Source organism: Marmota monax, unplaced genomic scaffold (genome assembly GCF_021218885.2).
Source record: "Marmota monax isolate L192 unplaced genomic scaffold, Marmota_monax_Labrador192_F-V1.1 WCK01_AAM20220418_F8-fsc00102, whole genome shotgun sequence".
Classification (NCBI taxonomy): domain Eukaryota; kingdom Metazoa; phylum Chordata; class Mammalia; order Rodentia; family Sciuridae; genus Marmota; species Marmota monax.
In genome coordinates, this window is record NW_026692494.1 from 5068195 (window position 1) to 5085993 (window position 17799).

Sequence of the window (17799 nt, forward strand, 5' to 3'; positions counted from 1 at the left end):
CTTCCCTTTTACACACACAGTTTTAGGATTTCCAGGCTGGATTCTGTGGTCAGCAGCTGGTCTCCTCTGAGCTCAGTCCGACAGGGCTGGGATCTGCCCTTCTTCACCCTGGGTCCCTGTGTCTGGAAGGGCACTTGGCACCATGTCATACCTATCTGCTGAAAGAGGAGGCCTGTGTGCAGGGGATCCGGTGCCCTTCCGCTGCTTACCTGCCCAGAGGTCCAACAGCAACAGGGGGCTCCCCTACACAGTGCCGGTGCCTAGCCCCCTGTCCCTGGAGGCGCTGTGCACCAGGACGGCCCAGGACAGTAGGCTCTTGGTGTGTTTGCTGACTGACTTAATGGGCTCAGGGTCTCATAGACAAGATGGGAGCAAGGACTCCCCACTGGCAGGTGAGCCGAGTGAGGGCTCCCTGGATGGCCCAGGAGGGGAGTCTCTGCGCAGAGCTGGCTGGCTCCCCTTGCCAGCCAGGCACAGGGGCCAGAGCAGCTCAACTCCCAGCTGAGCCCCTACCTTCCAGAGGAGCAGCGAGGCCCAGACGGGCCAGGGGCTGACCTGCTGGGCAGTGGAGCCTGGCTCTGTCCTTCCCTGGCAGGTGTTCCTGCCTCCCCTTGGCCAGACCCTCCTCCTGACCCTTCAATCTGAGCCCAATGTCACTGCCTGGGAAAAGCCATTGCTGACCCCAGACCGGCGCCCTCCCCACGGGGCGGGGGCGGCCGGTGTCGGTCGTTTCCTCGTCGGGGGCGGGAGCCCTGGGCCTGGCCGTCAGCCTCAGTTTCCCCGCGGGCCAAGGGCGCGGGGACGGGGGTCTGGGCCGCGGCGCGCGGGGGCGCGGGCGCCGGGCGGGGCGCGCGGGGGCAGCGGCGCCACCTTAAGGCGGCTCTGCCCGCGGCTCCCGGCCGAGCCCCGCCGGAGGGAGGCGGCTCCGCGCGGGGCCCGCCGCCCGCGCCGCCACCGAGCCGGCCGCCGACCTTCCCGCCGCCCGCCGCCCGCGCCGGGTCGGCAGGGGCCGCGGGTCCCGCAGCGCGCCCGCCCCGCCCGCCCGGCCGCGCGCCCCGCGCCGCCGCCCCCTGCCCACATTGTCCGGCTCGGGCGGCGCCGGGCCTCGGGACGGCAGGATGTACCCCCAGGGGAGGCACCCGGTGAGCGGGGGGCCCCGGGCGCAGGGGGGTCGCCGGCCGCCCCGGGCCCGGGAACTCAGCCGCGCGCGTCCCCCCAGACCCCGCTGCAGCCCGGCCAGCCCTTCAAGTTCTCCATCCTGGAGGTCTGCGACCGCATCAAGGAGGAGTTCCAGTTCCTGCAGGCGCAGTACCACAGGTGAGGCGCCAGCACCGCAGCCAGGGCAGGTGGGCGCCCAGGGCCGCGGGTGGGCGCCCAGGGCGGGGGTCGCCACCGCGGGGGCGCCGAGGGGCGAGAGTCTACACCCCCGGGTCGCGGGAGGGTGGGAGGAAGTGAGGGGGGACCCACCTCCGCACTTTGGAAACTGGCCCACGTGGGGCGCGGGGACCCTCTTGTCCTCTCCTCCCCAGCCTCAAGCTGGAATGCGAGAAGCTGGCCAGTGAGAAGACCGAGATGCAGCGGCATTATGTGATGGTGAGGGGCTGGTCCCTGGACCCCGGAGAGGGGCCGGCCGCTGGTGTTGACCCTGAGCCCTGTCCTACCCGCCTGAGATCTGGGCTTCCTGTGCACAGCCTCCGGGCTTCCCCGCCGCAGCCCTGTGGGCCAGGGTCTCTGGGTATCCCCACCTGCCCCTCCTCTCCTAGGAGGGCAAAGGGACTCCTCCAGGCAGACCCCCTGATTCCCCCCTGGACTCTCCTTCTGACGCCCCCATGGGGCTGGGGCCTCCATGTCACACTGATCCTCCATGTCACACTGACCCCTAGCCTGGGTGCTCTTGAGACCCCAGCGGCCCCCAGCTCCTAGGTGTCCCCAGTGGGCTTTTCCTTTGCAGTACTACGAAATGTCCTACGGGCTCAACATCGAGATGCATAAGCAGGTAACTGCGGGGTTGGGGTGGGTGTACGGGAGGGAGGGTGGGGTCGGGAAGCCACGGGACACCAGGGTGCAGTTTGGGGCAAAGCAGACCCAGGGAGGGAGGCTCATCATGAAATCCTGTAGAGGCTCCGGAGGGCTGATTTGGGAACAGTCTCATGGAAGCAAAGTGATTTTCAGTTTCTGGGGACAGGAGCCTACAGCTGGGGCCAGCCAGCAGAGAGGCGGGCAGAGGGCAGGGGCTGGGTGTCCCCTGGAGCAGAGGGTGGACATCTGGGTAGGAGGCTGTGGAGACGCCTCTGTCCCGGGAAAGGCCCTGGCTGATGGTCTTGGAGGTCCCTTCCTGCCCAACGTCTCAGGTTTGGAGATGGACCCTGAGACACTGTGGGAATTCTGGAAGTCCTGAGTCCATCCCAGTGGTATTGCCAGAAGGTTCTGAGATTGTTCTCAGGCGCTGACTTGGACTGAGCCCACCTTTCCAGGCTGTCCTCACGGCTCTGAGATTCACCCCAAGTCTGTGGGCTTCTGAGATCTTTCCTGAGCTTCTGAATGTGACCCACGGTTCTGAGGGGGGTGTCAAGGTTCTGAAGTGGCCCAAGGTTACTCATGAGATCCTGAGACTGACCAGTGGCTTCTAGAGGGATGGGAGGGGTTCTGGGGCTCTGAGCAGACAGATGCTTAGATTCTGTCCCTCAGAATGTCAGAGTCCAGGGCAGAGCCGCGCCAGGGCTTCCTGGTGGGGAGTGTGGGGTGCTGGGGTGCCCGCCCTGGCATGCCTTCCTGGGCATGTCTGGACCCCAGTTCTGTTGTGGGGTAGCCTGGTGCCATCCACAGGTGCATGTAGTAGGCCCCTCACTGGGAGAAGGAATGGTGTTGTGCCAGGCCCCGGGGGCTTGGCCTGCGCCCTGCAGGTGTGGGACTGGCACCCGTCAGAGACACTGCACCTGTGACTCCTGCAGAGGCGAAGCCCACCTCTGTCCTCAGCTCGGCTGGGCCCCTGCCCACACCCTAACGGCAGCAGAGCCCTGACTTTGCGTGTGGGGTGCGGAGACTGGGGCTCGCAGCACGGTGCCCATGACACCCAGAGCGGGGCTGTGCCCAGGGGCAGCGCAGGCTCACCAGGCTGGAGCCCGGCCCGGGGCTCCCGTGGTCAGCCCCACACCTCTGAGCGCCTGACTGACATGCGGCCGGGTGGCCCCTGCAGTCGGTGGGTGTCTGGGGGATGCACTGTTGCTGGACTCCAGGCCACCCTGGGCCTCAGCCAGGACCCGCAGGCTGAGTCCCCTTGGCCCTGCCTGGCCGGCCTCGGTGTCCCAGTGCAGCTGGCACGCAACTCCTGCTCTGTGTTGGCAAGTGCTGGTCACTCGGGAGCTGGCCAAGCCGGTCTTGTCATTTCCTGCCAGGCAGAGATTGTGAAGCGGCTCAGCGGCATCTGTGCCCAGATCATTCCCTTCCTGACCCAGGAGGTGAGTGGGCCTGGGAGGGGGACGGGGAGGCACCCGGTGGGCATCGAGGGCACCTCCGCGGGTCCTGCTGTGTGCACTGGTCAAGGCGGCCACTGTGGGCAGGGGCTGCAGGAATGGAGGAAGCTGTTGGCTGAGGGTGAGGATGGAGGTGACAGGTGTGGAGCTGACCCCTCAGGCCCTGCAGCCAGGCCACCTCAGTCCCAATCCTGGCTGTGTGGCCTTAGGCAAGACAGGTGCCTCTCTGTGCTTGTTTGCTCCTCGTGTGGTCACGAAGCGTGGGTGCAGGCACAGTGGGTGCAGGCGGGAGCCTAGTCAGCGCCTAGTAAGGGGTGACACTTCCGTGGTGCGCAGTGAGAGCCCCACAAAGGGACTTGCTGCAGGGTCCCCCCACGGCAGGTCCCTGGAGTTGGCAGATCCCAGGCCAGGAGGCGGCATGGGGAGCAGGGCTGGATGGGAGCTGGGGTGGAGTGGGCGGAGCCTCATGTGCAGAGCGGACAGTTCTGGGGCTGCAGGGGCGGGGCAGGGATTGCTGCGCAGCCTGCTCCTGGCTGGGCACTTAAGTGGTTACTGGTGGGTTTCCTTGTGTATTTTAACGTAGTAATTTTAAGAAGATGGAAGGAGCACAGACGTGTAGGGTGGGGCCAGCACTTCACTGGGACTAACACCAAAGCCAGCCTGTGAGGGCGCCAGCCCCTGGGCCCAGGGCCTTTGCACAGGCTGTTCCTAGTTCTGGGGAAGCATTTTGTGATGAGGAGAGTTTCTACCTCAGAGTGGGTACACTGGGAGGGCCCTTGTCGCCGTGGGGATCAAACAGAGGGGGGAGGCTCAACTCAGGTAGGACCCCAACTCCTCTGAGCCTGAGGTTTCTGGGAGCTCAGGACAGGAAGTGGTGGGGACGGGGCCCTGAGTGAGAAGGGAAGGAACGTTAAGAAGTTTGGGTGAAAGCACTTTGGGAAGGAGCAGCGACAGGCACAGGTGTCTGCCCAGCACTCTGCCCCCAGGCAGGGAGTTGGCAGGCTGCAACCCGCCTGCACACCCGGCCCTCTGTCTGCTTGTGTGAATAAAGCTTTATTGTCACCCACCACACCTGTCGGCGTCCACGGTGTCCACAGCAGCTTCCCCACCGCAGTGGTGAGCTGAGGAGGTGTGACTGAGGCCCAGAGCCTGCAAAGCCAGAAAATGTCGACTCTCTGGCCCCTTCGAGAAGAGGCGGCCCTGGACACACCCACACCGTGTGCCCTCTGAGGTGGTCCTAGCAACGTGCTCACTGGCCCCTCTGCCGTCCTCAGGAGCACAGTGGACAGCTGTGTTTGGCCAAGGGCCACACTGCGCATCCCGCGGAGAGGCCTCCAGCCATGTGTGCCACGCGGTTCATTACATCAATGTCTTGTTTTTCTGTGGTGCTGGGGACGCAGCCCAGGGCCTCGTGCGTGCTGGGGACGCAGCCCAGGGCCTCGTGCGTGCTGGGTGAGCCTCCGTGGACACAGCTCCGGGAGGCACGCTTGCCCAGCAGGCACGAGGCCCTGGGCTCCGTCCCCAGCACTGGAAAAAAAGGAATATTGAGTTAAAGAGGCCAGAGGCAGGAGAGCAGAGGGCCACAGAGGAGGTCGAGTGGGGGTCCTAGCTGCTCGGGCAGGCAGCTCGGGCCGGGCTCCTCAGGTGCTCCCTGGAGGTGTGTGTCCTTGGGCCTGGTGGGTGGCACCTGGAGCTGACCTAGCAGTGTTCTCTACTGGGGACGTGCATGGCTGACACAGTGGGTGCTGCTGGCCTGGGGCGGGTGGAGGCCAGGGACACTGCTCAGCACCCTGCAGTCCAGGACCCACCCCGAGAAGGGTCCAGCCGGAGCGGGTGACCGCGGGGTCCTTTTCTGTGTTTATTTCATCATTTTAAGAAGAGAGGGAGGGTCGAGCGAGAAGGGACAAGAGTGGCCGGGGGCAGGGCTGGCTCAGGTGCCTGTGTCCTGTCGTGTCCAGCACCAGCAGCAGGTTCTCCAGGCGGTGGAGCGGGCCAAGCAGGTGACGGTGGGGGAGCTGAACAGCCTCATCGGGGTGAGTGCTGCCTGCCCGGGTTGCCCTGGGGACGCGGACCCCAGGCCCTGTCCCTGCCCCTGCCCCTGGGAGGGAGGGGCAGGCAGCTGGCCCTAGCTCTGGCCAGCCCAGAGCCCCAGGCGGTGTGGCCCCTCTGCTCAAGCCCGGCCCCCGCTGTCCCCCGGGCCCCGGGGTGCTGCTGGGTGCCCGCCCTGCCCGCCCTGGCCCATCCTTCGTCCCCCCTAGCAGCAGCTCCAGCCGCCGTCCCACCACGCCCCCCCTGTGCCCCTCACCCCTCGCCCGGCTGGGCTGGTGGGCAGCAGTGCCACCGGGCTGCTCGCCCTGTCCGGAGCGCTGGCCGCCCAGGCTCAGCTGGCAGCTGCCGCCAAGGAGGATCGAGCCGGCGCAGAGGCCGAGGGGCCCAGAGGTGAGTGGGCAGCCCAGGCTGGCCCCTGGGGGCGGGCGGGGGGAGAGGGGCCGGGCTGAGGTTCGGCCTTGTCCCCAGCCACGTCCTGGGCAACCTCTGCCCTCCTCGGGGCACCTTTGTGAAGGGGCCGGGAAGGGGCAGCCGCTCCTGCAGGGCCTGCGGCTGGGAGAAGGCGCTGTGTCCAGCAGCCCTCAGTGACATGCCCCCTCCCTCTGTCCCTCCCTCTCTCCTCTTTCCCCTCTCTCTCTCCCCCTCCCTCTCTCTCCCCCCCCCTCTCTCCCCCTCCCTCTCTCCCTCTCCTCTCTCTGTCCCCCACCCTCTCTCCCTCCCTCTCTCCCTCTCTTTCTCTCCCCCTCCCCCTCTCCCCTCTCCCCTCCCTCTCCCCATCTCTCCTTCTCCCTCTCTCCCCCCCCTCCCCCCTCTCTCTCCTCTCTCTCTCTCTCTCTCTGCCTCCTGCCTCCTGCCAGTGGAGAGAGCCCTGAGCCGGGTAAGTCAGGGCACAGGTGCGGGCCGTGTGCACAGGCCCAGGTGGGGGGCTCTGAGCCTGTGGGCCTCAGGAGACCCCTCCCCACTGCACACCTCCCCCAGCCTCTGTCTGTCCAGCTTCTGCAACCCTGAGGGTCACTGAGGGATGAGTGCTCGCCCGTGGTCCTGTTCCGTCCCCTCCTGATGGAGACGGTGTGAGCCAGCCCTCCACACTGTCACCCCACCGACTCGGGAGGCTGAGGCGGGAGGAGGGCATGTCCATGGCTGGCCCGGGGAACCTTAGCAAGCTTCTGTCTCAAAGCCAAATAGAAGGGGCTGGGGTGTGGCCGGGGGGTGGCGCAGCCCCGGGCCATCCCCAGACCAAAGGAAAAGGTCTCTGAGGTTCCAGAGCATGGGGCTGCGAGGGGTGGGGACTCCCTGCTCCACACCGTCCCCTGGACGGTCTCGTGCAAGTGGCGAGTGTCGGATCCAGGGAACGTGACACGGTGCCCAGGTCTTGCACCCACTCTAGTCTCCCAGTGGGCACCTTAAAGAGTTAAACAGGCGACGTTAACAGGTGACGTGGACGTCCACCGTATATTTTATTTAACACGACGAATCCCGACGGTGGTCTCTCAACCTGTCTTCAAGGGAGCTTCGATGCCCACCTTTGGGTTTCTTCCCTCTGTGAGGCCTCCTGGCTCCTGGGGCTCTGCTCCCCAGTGCCCTGGGCAGGCCGTGGGCAGGGCGTGGGCAGCCGTGGGCAGGCCTGGCCCGTGGCACCTGGCAGCCTGAGGTGTGCTGGACACAGCAGGGAGCCTGGAAACACCCAGAGCCCCGAGACGGGGGCTGGAGAGACCCCCTTGCAGTTCTGCTCCTGGTTTGTGTCCTTGGCACAATGTCCGCGGGAGCAGGCTGACCCCTCACTCATGCACCTGTGGACCTGGAGAGCTCTCAGGAGGCCCTTGACCCGCTGCCACAGGGGACGTCTTCACAGGGCCATCGCGGGTCCCCAGGGCATGTCCCTGGGAAGCCTTCCTGGCCGGACGCTGGGAGCTCTGAGGAGCTGGGGGCCCAGGGCCTCCCTCTTTGTTTTATGTTGAGACAGGGTCTCGCCGAGTTGCCCAGGCCAGCCTTGAACTTGATGTCCTGCCCCAGCCTCCTGGGTAGCTGGGATGACGGCCGTGGCCACCCCGGGCCCACCACGCGGCCTTGTTGGTCTTGGCTGTGGGTGGACACAGCAGCTTTATTCACGTGGCGCTGAGCATCGAACCCAGGGCCTCACCTGTGCGAGGCAGGAGCTCCGCCCCTGAGCCCAGCCCCAGTCCCCATGTGGCCTTGTAGGGACATCAGGCAGGGACTCTTCCCACCCTGATCCAGCGTGAGCGCCTCTTGACCGATGCCCTCCGTGGCCAACGCCTTGTTTCCCCGCGTGGACGCGCTGAGGTCCCACTGCACAGGAAACTTGGTGGCCACTGTCCAGCCATGAGGACCTCGGAGCTAACCCTGGAGTCGGTGCCGGCCGCTGTGGACCTGTCTACCCTGTGCTCACACAGTCACCTGGGGGAGCCAGGGACAGGGTGGCCCTGGGGGCGAAGGCTGAGGAAGCCACGGGTCTTCACCTGTGATCCAGCTCCAGGGGACCCTGGGCCACGTCTGGGGACGTGTGTGGAGTCACCACTGGGGGAGCTCCTGGCCGGGAGGGGGTAGAGGCCAGGGCTGCCGCTCAGCTCCCGCGGGGCCCAGGACCACCCCAGAGGCCAGGCCGGGCGATGTCCGCGGTGCCGAGGGCCGTCGGCGAGCGTGTGCTGGGCAGTGCGGCCGTCTCCAGGGAGCCGAGAGGGCTCACGGCAGTGCTGTCCCCTGCTCCTCAGTGTGACGTCCCTCACCCTCCCAGCAAGCCTGGGAAGCCATCTATGACGAGGAAACAGGCTCAGGAGGTTCAGTGGCTTGGCCACCGTCACGCGGCTGGCGAGGCGCCACCGGCCCCGGCCCACGCGGGCCCGCTGCCCACGACATGGCGTCCTGCATCTTCCGCTTCAGTGACCCCCGTGTCCACCCTTCTGTCCCGTGGTGTCTGCTGGGTCTGTCTGCGTTGCGCGGCTGGGGCTCCACTGCAGAGCCACGTCCAGGCCCTCGCAGGCTGCCACCTTCGGCAGAGCGCGGCCGTGCCCAGCCCTCGCGGGGCGGCCCTGCCAGGCCCTCGCGGGGCACGGGCCGCGCTGCAGATGTCGGAGGCCACCCCGCCTGTGCTCTTGTGCATGAGGAGGCCCCGGGATGTGAGAGCTGCTGGGGGCCACCCAGCGTGACCCCAGTGGCACACACGGCCTGCCAGGGTCCCCGTCCCCACGCCGTGCCCGCCCCACGAGCTCAGCCCTGGAGGCCCCACTTTCCGACGGAAGCTTGAGCAGCACGGCTGGCCCCCGGCCGTAGCAGGAGACGCGGGAGAGGCCCTGACCCTCTCTGCTCCCCACAGACGGCGTCCCCCTCGCCCCCCGAGAGTCTGGTGGAGGAGGAGCGACCCAGTGGCCCTGGCGGCAGCGGGAAGCAGAGAACCGAGGAGAAGGACCTGTCGGGACCTTATGTGAGTGGGGGCAGGCAGAGGACTGGGGTGGGCAGCACTGCCCAGATGGTGCCTGGCCAGGCCCCCGGGTGCCCAGCTCTGCCCACTGCCCTCACTCCACAGCCCTCCACAGCTCCCTGATGGTCACCGGACAGGGCCAGTCAGGACAGCCCCCATGCTGCCAGCCCTGACCAGTGGCTCTACCTCCGTAGCCTCTGGACCGTGCAGCCGCGTCCCTGCCCCTGGCACCTGCGCCTGCTCCCTAGAGTCCCCTCCCCGCCTTTGGGAAACCACTGTCCCCTGCGGACCTCAGGTCTCCTAGGGTCCTCCGCGGCCCTCCTGGGACCTGGGACCCTGCTGTGAGCTTGACCAGACCTGTGGCCTCCAGCTCCCTGCCAGGGCCGCGGCCTCCTCCCTCTGCAGGGCGCGGTCTGCTCCCCCACGTCCCCTCCCCATGTCCCCGTCCCTGTTACGGCTCCTTGATTTAAAGAAGGAGGCAGCCATGGGAGTGACTCAGTCACAGGGTGACGCCTGGCCCGCGGTGGCCCTGGGCACGGGAGGAGGTCAGAGGAGGCCCAGCTGCCAGCAGATCTGGCCTCCAGGCCACAGGCTGCACCTGGGGTCCTCCTGGGTGTCCACAAGTTGCCCAGCGGCAGCCCCGGGTGTCTGAGCCGCCCGCCCCAGTGTCCAGGACGGGGCTTCTGCGTCAGCAGCGGGGCCGAGATGTGGGCAGCCTGGGGTGGGCAGGGCCGGGGTCAGGAGGGTGACACAGCTGGCCACACGGCCTGCCTGGAGAGAGCCGGGAAGGGGGCTCGGGCCTCGGGACTCTGCCTCTCCGTCACCAGAGCGCTGAGGCCGAGAGGCTGGTACCGTCACTCTGCTTCTCTCCCCCGGGACCCCTCCCGGCACTGCCACCTTCCCTCTGCCCCGGCACGTGGGCCGGGTGGCCTAGACAGGGCCATCGCAGCTGGCGCGCCATCTTGGGAGAGAGCAGGGGCGTGGAGGCAGGGGCATGACCAGAATGACTCCCCCTCCCCCAGGAGAGCGACGAGGACAGGAGTGACTACAACCTGGTGGTGGACGAGGTGGGTCTTCAGGACAGGGGCCGCAGGGCATGGGTCCTGGTCCCCTCTGTGGGATGCGGACAGCCTGGGCAGGAAAAGAAGGACGCAGGCCGGGAGCAGGGGACAGAGCTCTCGGGTGGCAGCCACGTGGCCTCAAGCTCGGGCTCCTGTGGTTTGGGAAGGGACGCCACCTCCCTGGCCCCTTCTGTCTGTGGGAAAGGCAGGTGGCAACCCACCTCGGTGACACCGAGGCACAGGTGGCTTCGCGAGGTGCATGTGGACCCAGAGCAGTAGGGGGCTCCCACTTCACCTCAGCTTCTCCCCAACCCAGGACCAGCCCTCAGAGCCCCCCAGTCCAGCTACCACCCCCTGTGGAAAGGCACCCATCTGTGTCCCTGCCCGTCGGGATCTCGTGGACAGTCCGGCCTCCTTGGCCTCTAGTCTTGGCTCACCGCTCCCTAGACCCAAGGAGCTTGTCTTGGTAAAGGGGGGGGGGCCTTGAAACTCACTTTATTTGTCCCGGGGGGCCTGGAAACAGACATGGTACAATGAGAAATGAGCTGGGCTGATACCAACCGCTTCCTCATGATTCTTTTATCTCCCAATTTTTCCTGCAAAGATTCACTTTGTTGAGCCTCAGTAAATGTTTTAAAAAAAAAGCAGCTTTGTAACTAAGCTTGGAAAATAAATATCAAGAACAACTCTGCACCTTACCTGGAAACCAGGTGTCCCTCAATAAACAGTCCCTCCCGCAGAGGTAGGTGCAGGGAAAGGGCCCGCGAACGACGGGCGGCTAGCTGGGCTGGTCAGAGCGCCAGGGTCCTCCGAGGCCTTTAGAGCCCACCAGCCCCAACCCGAGGCGTCCCTGAGGAGAGAACCCTACGGAACAGCTGTCCCACAGGGCTCCCAGGCGGACTGCGCGGCCGTCCAAGGCCCACCCCCGCCCCACGTCCTCCCAGACCCCTGGCCTGCACTTGCCCAGGGAGATGTGGGTTTCTAGGCCTCCCTCCCAGCGGGTTGCCATGGCTACTGCCAGAGGTCGGGGCCTGTCCACGTTGAGTGCCCTCTCCCTCCCTGCAGGGAGACCTCTGGGGATGCGGCAGAGCTCAGCTCCGCAGGGACGCCCCACAGTCCTCCCAACCCCAGCACGTCCCTGGGCCCCACCCTGTCCCAGGCGCGGGGCCTGGCCGGGAAGGCCGCCGGACGCTTCGCTAGACCATAGCCTCCAAAGGCCCAGGAGACCCCGGAGCCCTCCGGGCCTGGCTGCGGGGGACGCCCTCGCGAGCAAGAGGAGGCCGCGGCAAGCGCCAGCCTCTGGGTGCTGCCCAACTGTCCCCTGGGGCCGCCCGCTGCTCCGGGTGCCCTGCTGTGGCCCTGCCCGCGCCACCCCATCCACCCGTGTCCCTCACTAGCTCCGCTCACGCCGTCCCTCGCGCCCAGCTCCCAGAATGGAGGTGCAGGTGGCCTCGGCGGACAGGCACGTGTGCTGTGGCCGACCCCGGGCGCCCACCGCCCAGCCAGTGCTGGGCCTTGGGGACATGTGCAGACAGTCCTCAGCCCTGGTGGCCCTGTGCCCTCCTGTCCCGTTCCCGCCGGGATCCCTGGGCCACGCTGCCAGTGGCCACTCAGCCCTGCTCCTCTCCGCAGAACGACCTGCCGGCGGGCACCCCTGCCTCCAAGTCCTGCGACTCCTCCCCGCCCCAGGACGCACCCACCCCAGGGCCCAGCTCCGCCAGTCACCTCTGCCCACTGGCCGCCAAGCCCGCGCCGTCCACAGACAGCCTCGGTGAGTGCCACCGCGGGCCTGCCCGGCGGGGCCTCCTGCTGGGGGTTTCCAGGGACGGGAGAGTCGGGGGCCTGGGTCCCACCTTCCCCCTCAGCTGGGCACGTGGGAAACCCAGGCCCAGCGAGCCGAGTGGCCCTGGGCCCAGCCTAGTGCACAAAAGACGAGTGTTTGAGTCAGGCTGGGGTCCAGGCCCGGGTGGCAGTTACCAGCTCTGTGACCTTGGACAAGCGACCAACCTCTCTGAGCCGGTTTGTTACCAGTGATGTGAGGAGTGGCAGTGCCAGGCTGCTTCTGGGGCTCCTGGGTCCCGCCCTCAGGGCCTCCGGGTGCCGCGGGAGATGACCCGGAACCCAGATCCCAGCCCTGAATGGCCAGGGCCAGGGTAGGAGGAGGGGCTCAGGACAGGAGGGACAAGGACTGAGGGTGGGGGTGGCTGGGCCCTGCATCTGGGTTTCGGAGGACGAGCAGGCGTCCACCAGCACAAGGACAGGCACGGGCCCGCCACCCAGAGAGCCGCAGCCGGGGTTGGCAGCTGTCCCCGGGTGTGGCCAGCGGGCATCCGGGGCCTGACACCCCAAGGGCCGGAGGGGAGGGACGGGCGGGTGTTGAAGACCTGTCCTTCTCGCCCAGCCCTGAGGAGCCCCCTGGCCCTGTCCAGCCCCTTCACCACGTCCTTCAGCCTGGGCTCCCACAGCACCCTCAACGGGGACCTCTCCATGCCCAGCTCCTACGTCAGCCTCCACCTGTCCCCCCAGGTCAGCAGCTCCGTGGTGTACGGACGCTCCCCCATGGTGAGTCTGTGGGCAGCACAGGGCCCGGGCCGGGGCCAGCACAGCTACTCAAGGAGAGGCAGGCACGGCAGAGGGCTGGGCCCGGGCTGGGCAGGTGTGGGTGACCTGAGGGTCTGAGGAGCCGCAGGCCCAACCCAGCTCAGAGCCGAGGCTGTGGGGAGCAGCAGCTGGGGTCAAACTCGCTCAGAGGCTGCCCTGGCCCCGCAGGGTTCCCAAGAACAGGCCTCGGTGGCCCTGCAGGGTCTGCGGACCCCTGCGCCACAGCAGCTCTGCGCAGCGGGTGGGTGACTTGAGGACCCTCCAGCCCTGGCTTTAGGGTACCTGGATAGACTGGGGGCCCCTCAAGTAAACACCTGAGGTCCCCGCCTCTGGAGGAGCAGGCACTTCTGCCCTTGGGTCGGGGCTGAAGCCAGATGCAGGGTCCGTGGATAAACAGGGCATGGCAGAGGGCAGACCGGGGCAGAGACGCTGGCCCTGGGGGACCTTCTCTGGCCTCTGACAGATGGCATTTGAGTCCCACCCCCATCTCCGAGGGTCGTCCATCTCTTCCTCCCTGCCCAGCATCCCTGGGGGAAAGCCGTGAGTACCGGGGCGGGGTCCCCGGGGTGGGGTCCCCTGTGCCCTTGTGGGGGTCTCTTGAAGATGACCAGTTCCCAGCAGGGCTCCTGGAGGAAGGTGCTCAGCCCAGTAGTGATGGTCTACAGGGGGGTTCTGCCCCAGGGGACCCTTGGCCACACCAGGGGACATCTGTGGTTGTCAAGGCTGGGGCAAAGGGAGCGCCTGGCACGGGGTGGTCACGTGGTTTCTGAGTCCCTGAAATCACGCCACGCCTGTCATCCCAGCCAGTGCGGAGGCCGAGGCAGGAGGATGGCGAGTGAGAGGCCAGACTCAGCCAACTAGCAAGACCCTGTCTCAAAAGATACAAGGGCTGGGGTGGTAGCTCAGTGGTGGGGCACCCCCGAGGGACCAAGTTGGGTTCATCTGAGCCTAACTGGCCCCAGGTAGCTCGGTCCTCTCCATGGATCCCGGTTTAGCCACGCGGGCTTGCTGTGCAGGCCGGGCCAGGTCCTTTCTGTCCTGGCCATCCCCCCATCACGAGGACCCTGTCCTCCCCTTTCTCTAATGCATCAGCGGGTACCAGGCAGAAGGTGACTCCCTGGGCAGTGAGGAGCACAGGGCCTGTCCCTGGTGGTCACGGCCACCTCCCACGCAGGGCCTACTCCTTCCACGTGTCTGCGGACGGGCAGATGCAGCCCGTGCCCTTCCCCTCGGACGCCCTGGTGGGCACGGGCATCCCGCGGCACGCGCGGCAGCTGCACACGCTGGCGCACGGCGAGGTGGTGTGCGCAGTCACCATCAGCGGCTCCACGCAGCACGTGTACACGGGCGGCAAGGGCTGCGTGAAGGTGTGGGACGTGGGCCAGCCGGGCGCCAAGACGCCGGTGGCCCAGCTCGACTGCCTGGTGAGGGCGGCCCCGGCCGGGGGCGGGGCCTGAGCCGGGGGGCGGGGCCTGAGGCAACCTCAAAGCCAACCAGGGAGGGACTTGCAGCGCCGAGGGGCGGGCTTGCGGGCCAATGGGCGGGGCTGACCCGAGGCTAGGGAGTCCGGGGGTGTGGCCCGGGCTGGTGACCAGCTCTCGCTCCCCTCCTTGCTGGCCCCAGAACCGGGACAACTACATTCGTTCCTGCAAGCTGCTGCCTGACGGCCGGAGTCTAATCGTGGGTGGCGAAGCCAGCACTTTGTCCATTTGGGACCTGGCGGCGCCCACCCCCCGCATCAAGGCCGAGCTGACCTCCTCCGCCCCTGCCTGCTACGCCCTGGCGGTCAGCCCCGACGCCAAGGTCTGCTTCTCCTGCTGCAGCGACGGCAACATCGTGGTGTGGGATCTGCAGAACCAGACCATGGTCAGGTGGGTGCCTTCCCTCCCTGTGCACCAGGTGGGTGGGCTGGAGACACCCAGGCTCCCGGACAGACACCTGGGCCATGCTCCCTCCAGGCAGTTCCAGGGCCACACCGATGGTGCCAGCTGCATCGACATCTCTGACTACGGCACTCGGCTGTGGACTGGCGGCCTGGACAACACGGTGCGCTGCTGGGACTTGCGGGAGGGGCGACAGCTGCAGCAGCACGACTTCAGCTCCCAGGTGGGCTGGCTGAGGTCTGGGGCAGGGGTGGGAGTTGCAGGAATCTTGCCTCCTGTCCTCAGTGGGTGGCCCAATTCCAGGCTCAGGCTGGGATTATCTGAGTCCTACTTTCTTGTCCTCCAGACCAATCCACAGGCCATCACCTTTAATTCTCAAACACAGGGTAACACAAAAGGCCTGATTCATATTAAGCTATGGGGCCACTGAGATCCTCAGATCGTCTTCCCACGTGTTCTTGTCCATCCATTCCCATCTTCTTATCTCTTTCTGTAGAGCTGGTTTCTCTTCCCAGCTTTCAACCTCTGGACTCCCCAGAGGGCTCCTGACAGCTCCCCTCTCCACTGAGGACTCATCCTGGGAGCCACTGACCTGAGGGGACAGGTGGAGGCTGATGTGGGACAGAGGCTGGGCTTGGAGAGGTCCCTGTGCAGGGTGCTGTGGGAGTCAAGGCAGAAGGGTGGCAGAGAGGGGGAGCAGGAGGACATAGGTGTCTCGGGATGAGCCAAGAGTCAGGAATGTGTCTTCAGGCACCGTGTGGCCAGGCGGGCATCTGAAACCCTCGGTCTTCTCTTGTAATTCCCGGGTCCCTCCTGCTGGAAGGCCGCAGGAGGCTGGGGTGGAGCTGGCCCCGTGGCTCCTGGTGCCCAGGACCGGCTCGGTGCAGAGCAGTGGGAACTCGTCCTTTCAGGTCAAAACAAGGAGCGCGCCTCGGGGCGGGGGGCAGAGGCCACGCTGATTCTCAGGAGCCCTGGCTCCCAGGCTTGGTCTGACCTTGAGCCTCCTTGCCTCTGCTCACGGGGAGCTGCTCAAGGGGAGGCTCCTGGGCTGGCTTCCTCCCCTGCCACCCCCACCGGGCGCCCCGAGACCTGTCGTGAGCCGGGTGTAGACTGTGGATGTGCTCCGCCGTCTGGGTGATTCTGTCCCCTCGGCCCGCCTGGTCTGCGGGGGGCCCCCTGCCTCTCCTCCTCTCCGCAGGGCTAACAGGGACCTGGGGCTCGCTGGCCTCTAAGGCCCGAGGTCCCTCTCTTCCCTCCTCCCCCAGATCTTCTCCCTGGGCCACTGCCCCAACCAGGACTGGCTGGCCGTGGGCATGGAGAGCAGCGGCGTGGAGGTCCTGCACGTGCGCAAGCCCGAGAAGTACCAGCTGCACCTGCACGAGAGCTGCGTGCTGTCGCTCAAGTTCGCCTCCTGCGGTGCGCCCCCCACAGGGCGTCCCCAGGCCAGGCAGGAGGGTCGCCAGCTCGGGCCATCTAGGGAGATCTGGTCTCAATATTTAAAAAGTGGGGGTGGCTGGAGATGTCGGTGGTGAGGAGCCCCGGGGTTCAATCGCGGCACCCCGACCTCTGCCAATCCCAGTCGAGGGGCTCAGGCCTACGCCCTGCTCCAGCCCTGGGGCTCCGCCCTCTCGGGCCTCCGCTCAGCTCTCTGCCCTCCTCCGCAGGGCGCTGGTTCGTGAGCACCGGGAAGGACAACCTGCTCAACGCCTGGAGGACGCCCTACGGAGCCAGCATCTTCCAGGCATGGCGGGGCGCTGGGCGGGGCGCGGGGCGGGGCGCTGGGCGGGGCGCTGGGCGGGGCGCTGGGCGGGGCGCTGGGCGGGGCGCCCGGCCCTGGAGTTTCAGCGGTGCCCAGACCTCAGCCTGACTCCAGCCCAGCGGCGGTCAGGGGCGGGCACCAGCTGGCACTGTCCCCACCCCACCCCCACGGCTCTGGTCCCCAGCTGAGGCTTCTGGACGCCAGGAACCTCCTGGGGGGTGACCCTGCAGCATGTCCGTCTGTCTGTCGGGCGACCTGCAGTGTCCTCATGTCCATGCGCAGGCAGAGGTGTGGGAGCCCTCCTTGGAGATGTTCCCGCGTGTGTGCGGGCCTCCCTGTGTCCACCCTGAGGCTGCCCCAGAGTCCCCACCACCCCGACCCTTGTCTCTTATGCTCATCCCGGTGGCTGGGGAGTGACTTTTACATTTTTAAAGGATCATAAAAAAATGATAGGAGATTCTGCCGGAGACTTACTTGGACTTTAGGCAAAGCCTAAAGAGTATTTCCCCGCAGGGCCCTGGCAGTTTGCTGACCCTTGGACTTGGTCACTGTGCTGGGAGCCTGGGTCCTCTGCTGAGCTGTGTGCATGCTCCTGCACACCCTCTCTGAGCTTCCCAGGAGAGGGCAGCGCTGCAGTTTCTCTTCTCCTGAGAAGAGCACAGAGGCTGTGCCCTGCCCTTCCCAAGGGCACATGCCTGTCCAGCAGGGCTCAGCCCCAAAGCATGCAGCTTCTCCCCTTGGGCTGCATCAGGGCAGAGCCCCAGGCTAGTCACGGCACCGCCAGGCTGGAGGCACCCTCAGACACCAGGCTCCCTCAGGCCGCGTGCAAAGCCCCGTGGCGGTATTGGGGTGAAGACCAGGGTGGCTGCATGGGGCCCGTCCGATGAGCCAGCCATCCTTGGCCGGGGGCCACACCTCTCTAGAAAGCCTGCTGTCCCCTTCCCAGCCAGGATGTCCCGGCCTGCTGGCCCCAGGTGACCTGGGTGACCTCGGTGCCCCGGGGGCCACCTCACTCTCCCTTCTCCCGTCTCCAGTCCAAGGAGTCGTCCTCCGTGCTGAGCTGTGACATCTCCAGGAACAACAAGTACATCGTGACCGGCTCGGGGGACAAGAAGGCCACCGTGTACGAGGTGGTCTACTGAGGACCTGGGGGCCCCTCCGCTGGCTGCAGGCCACCTTCTTCCCCGCTGGGGACGTGGGGGTGGGCTCCAGGGAAATAAAGGTTCTCATCCCTCGGCCTCGTCTGCTTTCCTCCCTGGGGCTTCGGGGAGCCCACTGCCGGCCCCGGGCTCTGTCATGCAGGTGGGCGGAGGCCGTGGCAGGAGGACCGGAGAGGTTGGAGCTGGGAGGCTGAGGAAGGAGCTCCTGTCGTGGTTCTGCTCCCCGGTCCCTGTCCCGGGGGATGTCAGGACCCCAGCACCGCCGCAGGTAGAGGGAGGAGCTGCCCGGGCCTTCAGAGCTGTGGCCGGAGGTCGTGTCACCACCCCAGGCCCTGCCCACAGCAACACGGCGCAGCCGTCCTGTGTCACCAGCCCCG

The 17799-nt window shown here is 66.8% G+C and overlaps 1 protein-coding gene across 1 annotated transcript; it reads left to right on the top strand.

Moving 5' to 3' along the window:
- Positions 1 to 1019: 1019 nt before the first annotated feature.
- Positions 1020 to 17500, top strand: Tle2 (TLE family member 2, transcriptional corepressor). The gene is made up of 20 exons (XM_046444187.2): positions 1020 to 1142; positions 1220 to 1317; positions 1530 to 1593; positions 1952 to 1996; positions 3396 to 3458; positions 5432 to 5506; positions 5732 to 5912; positions 6380 to 6399; positions 8854 to 8961; positions 9981 to 10025; positions 10336 to 10485; positions 11652 to 11790; positions 12421 to 12581; positions 13084 to 13160; positions 13795 to 14044; positions 14244 to 14491; positions 14579 to 14726; positions 15769 to 15919; positions 16168 to 16244; positions 17297 to 17500. The coding sequence occupies exons 1-20, from the start codon at positions 1119 to 1121 to the stop codon at positions 17402 to 17404; spliced, it is 2232 nt and encodes a 743-aa protein (XP_046300143.1). The 5' UTR covers positions 1020 to 1118; the 3' UTR covers positions 17405 to 17500.
- Positions 17501 to 17799: the final 299 nt, after the last annotated feature.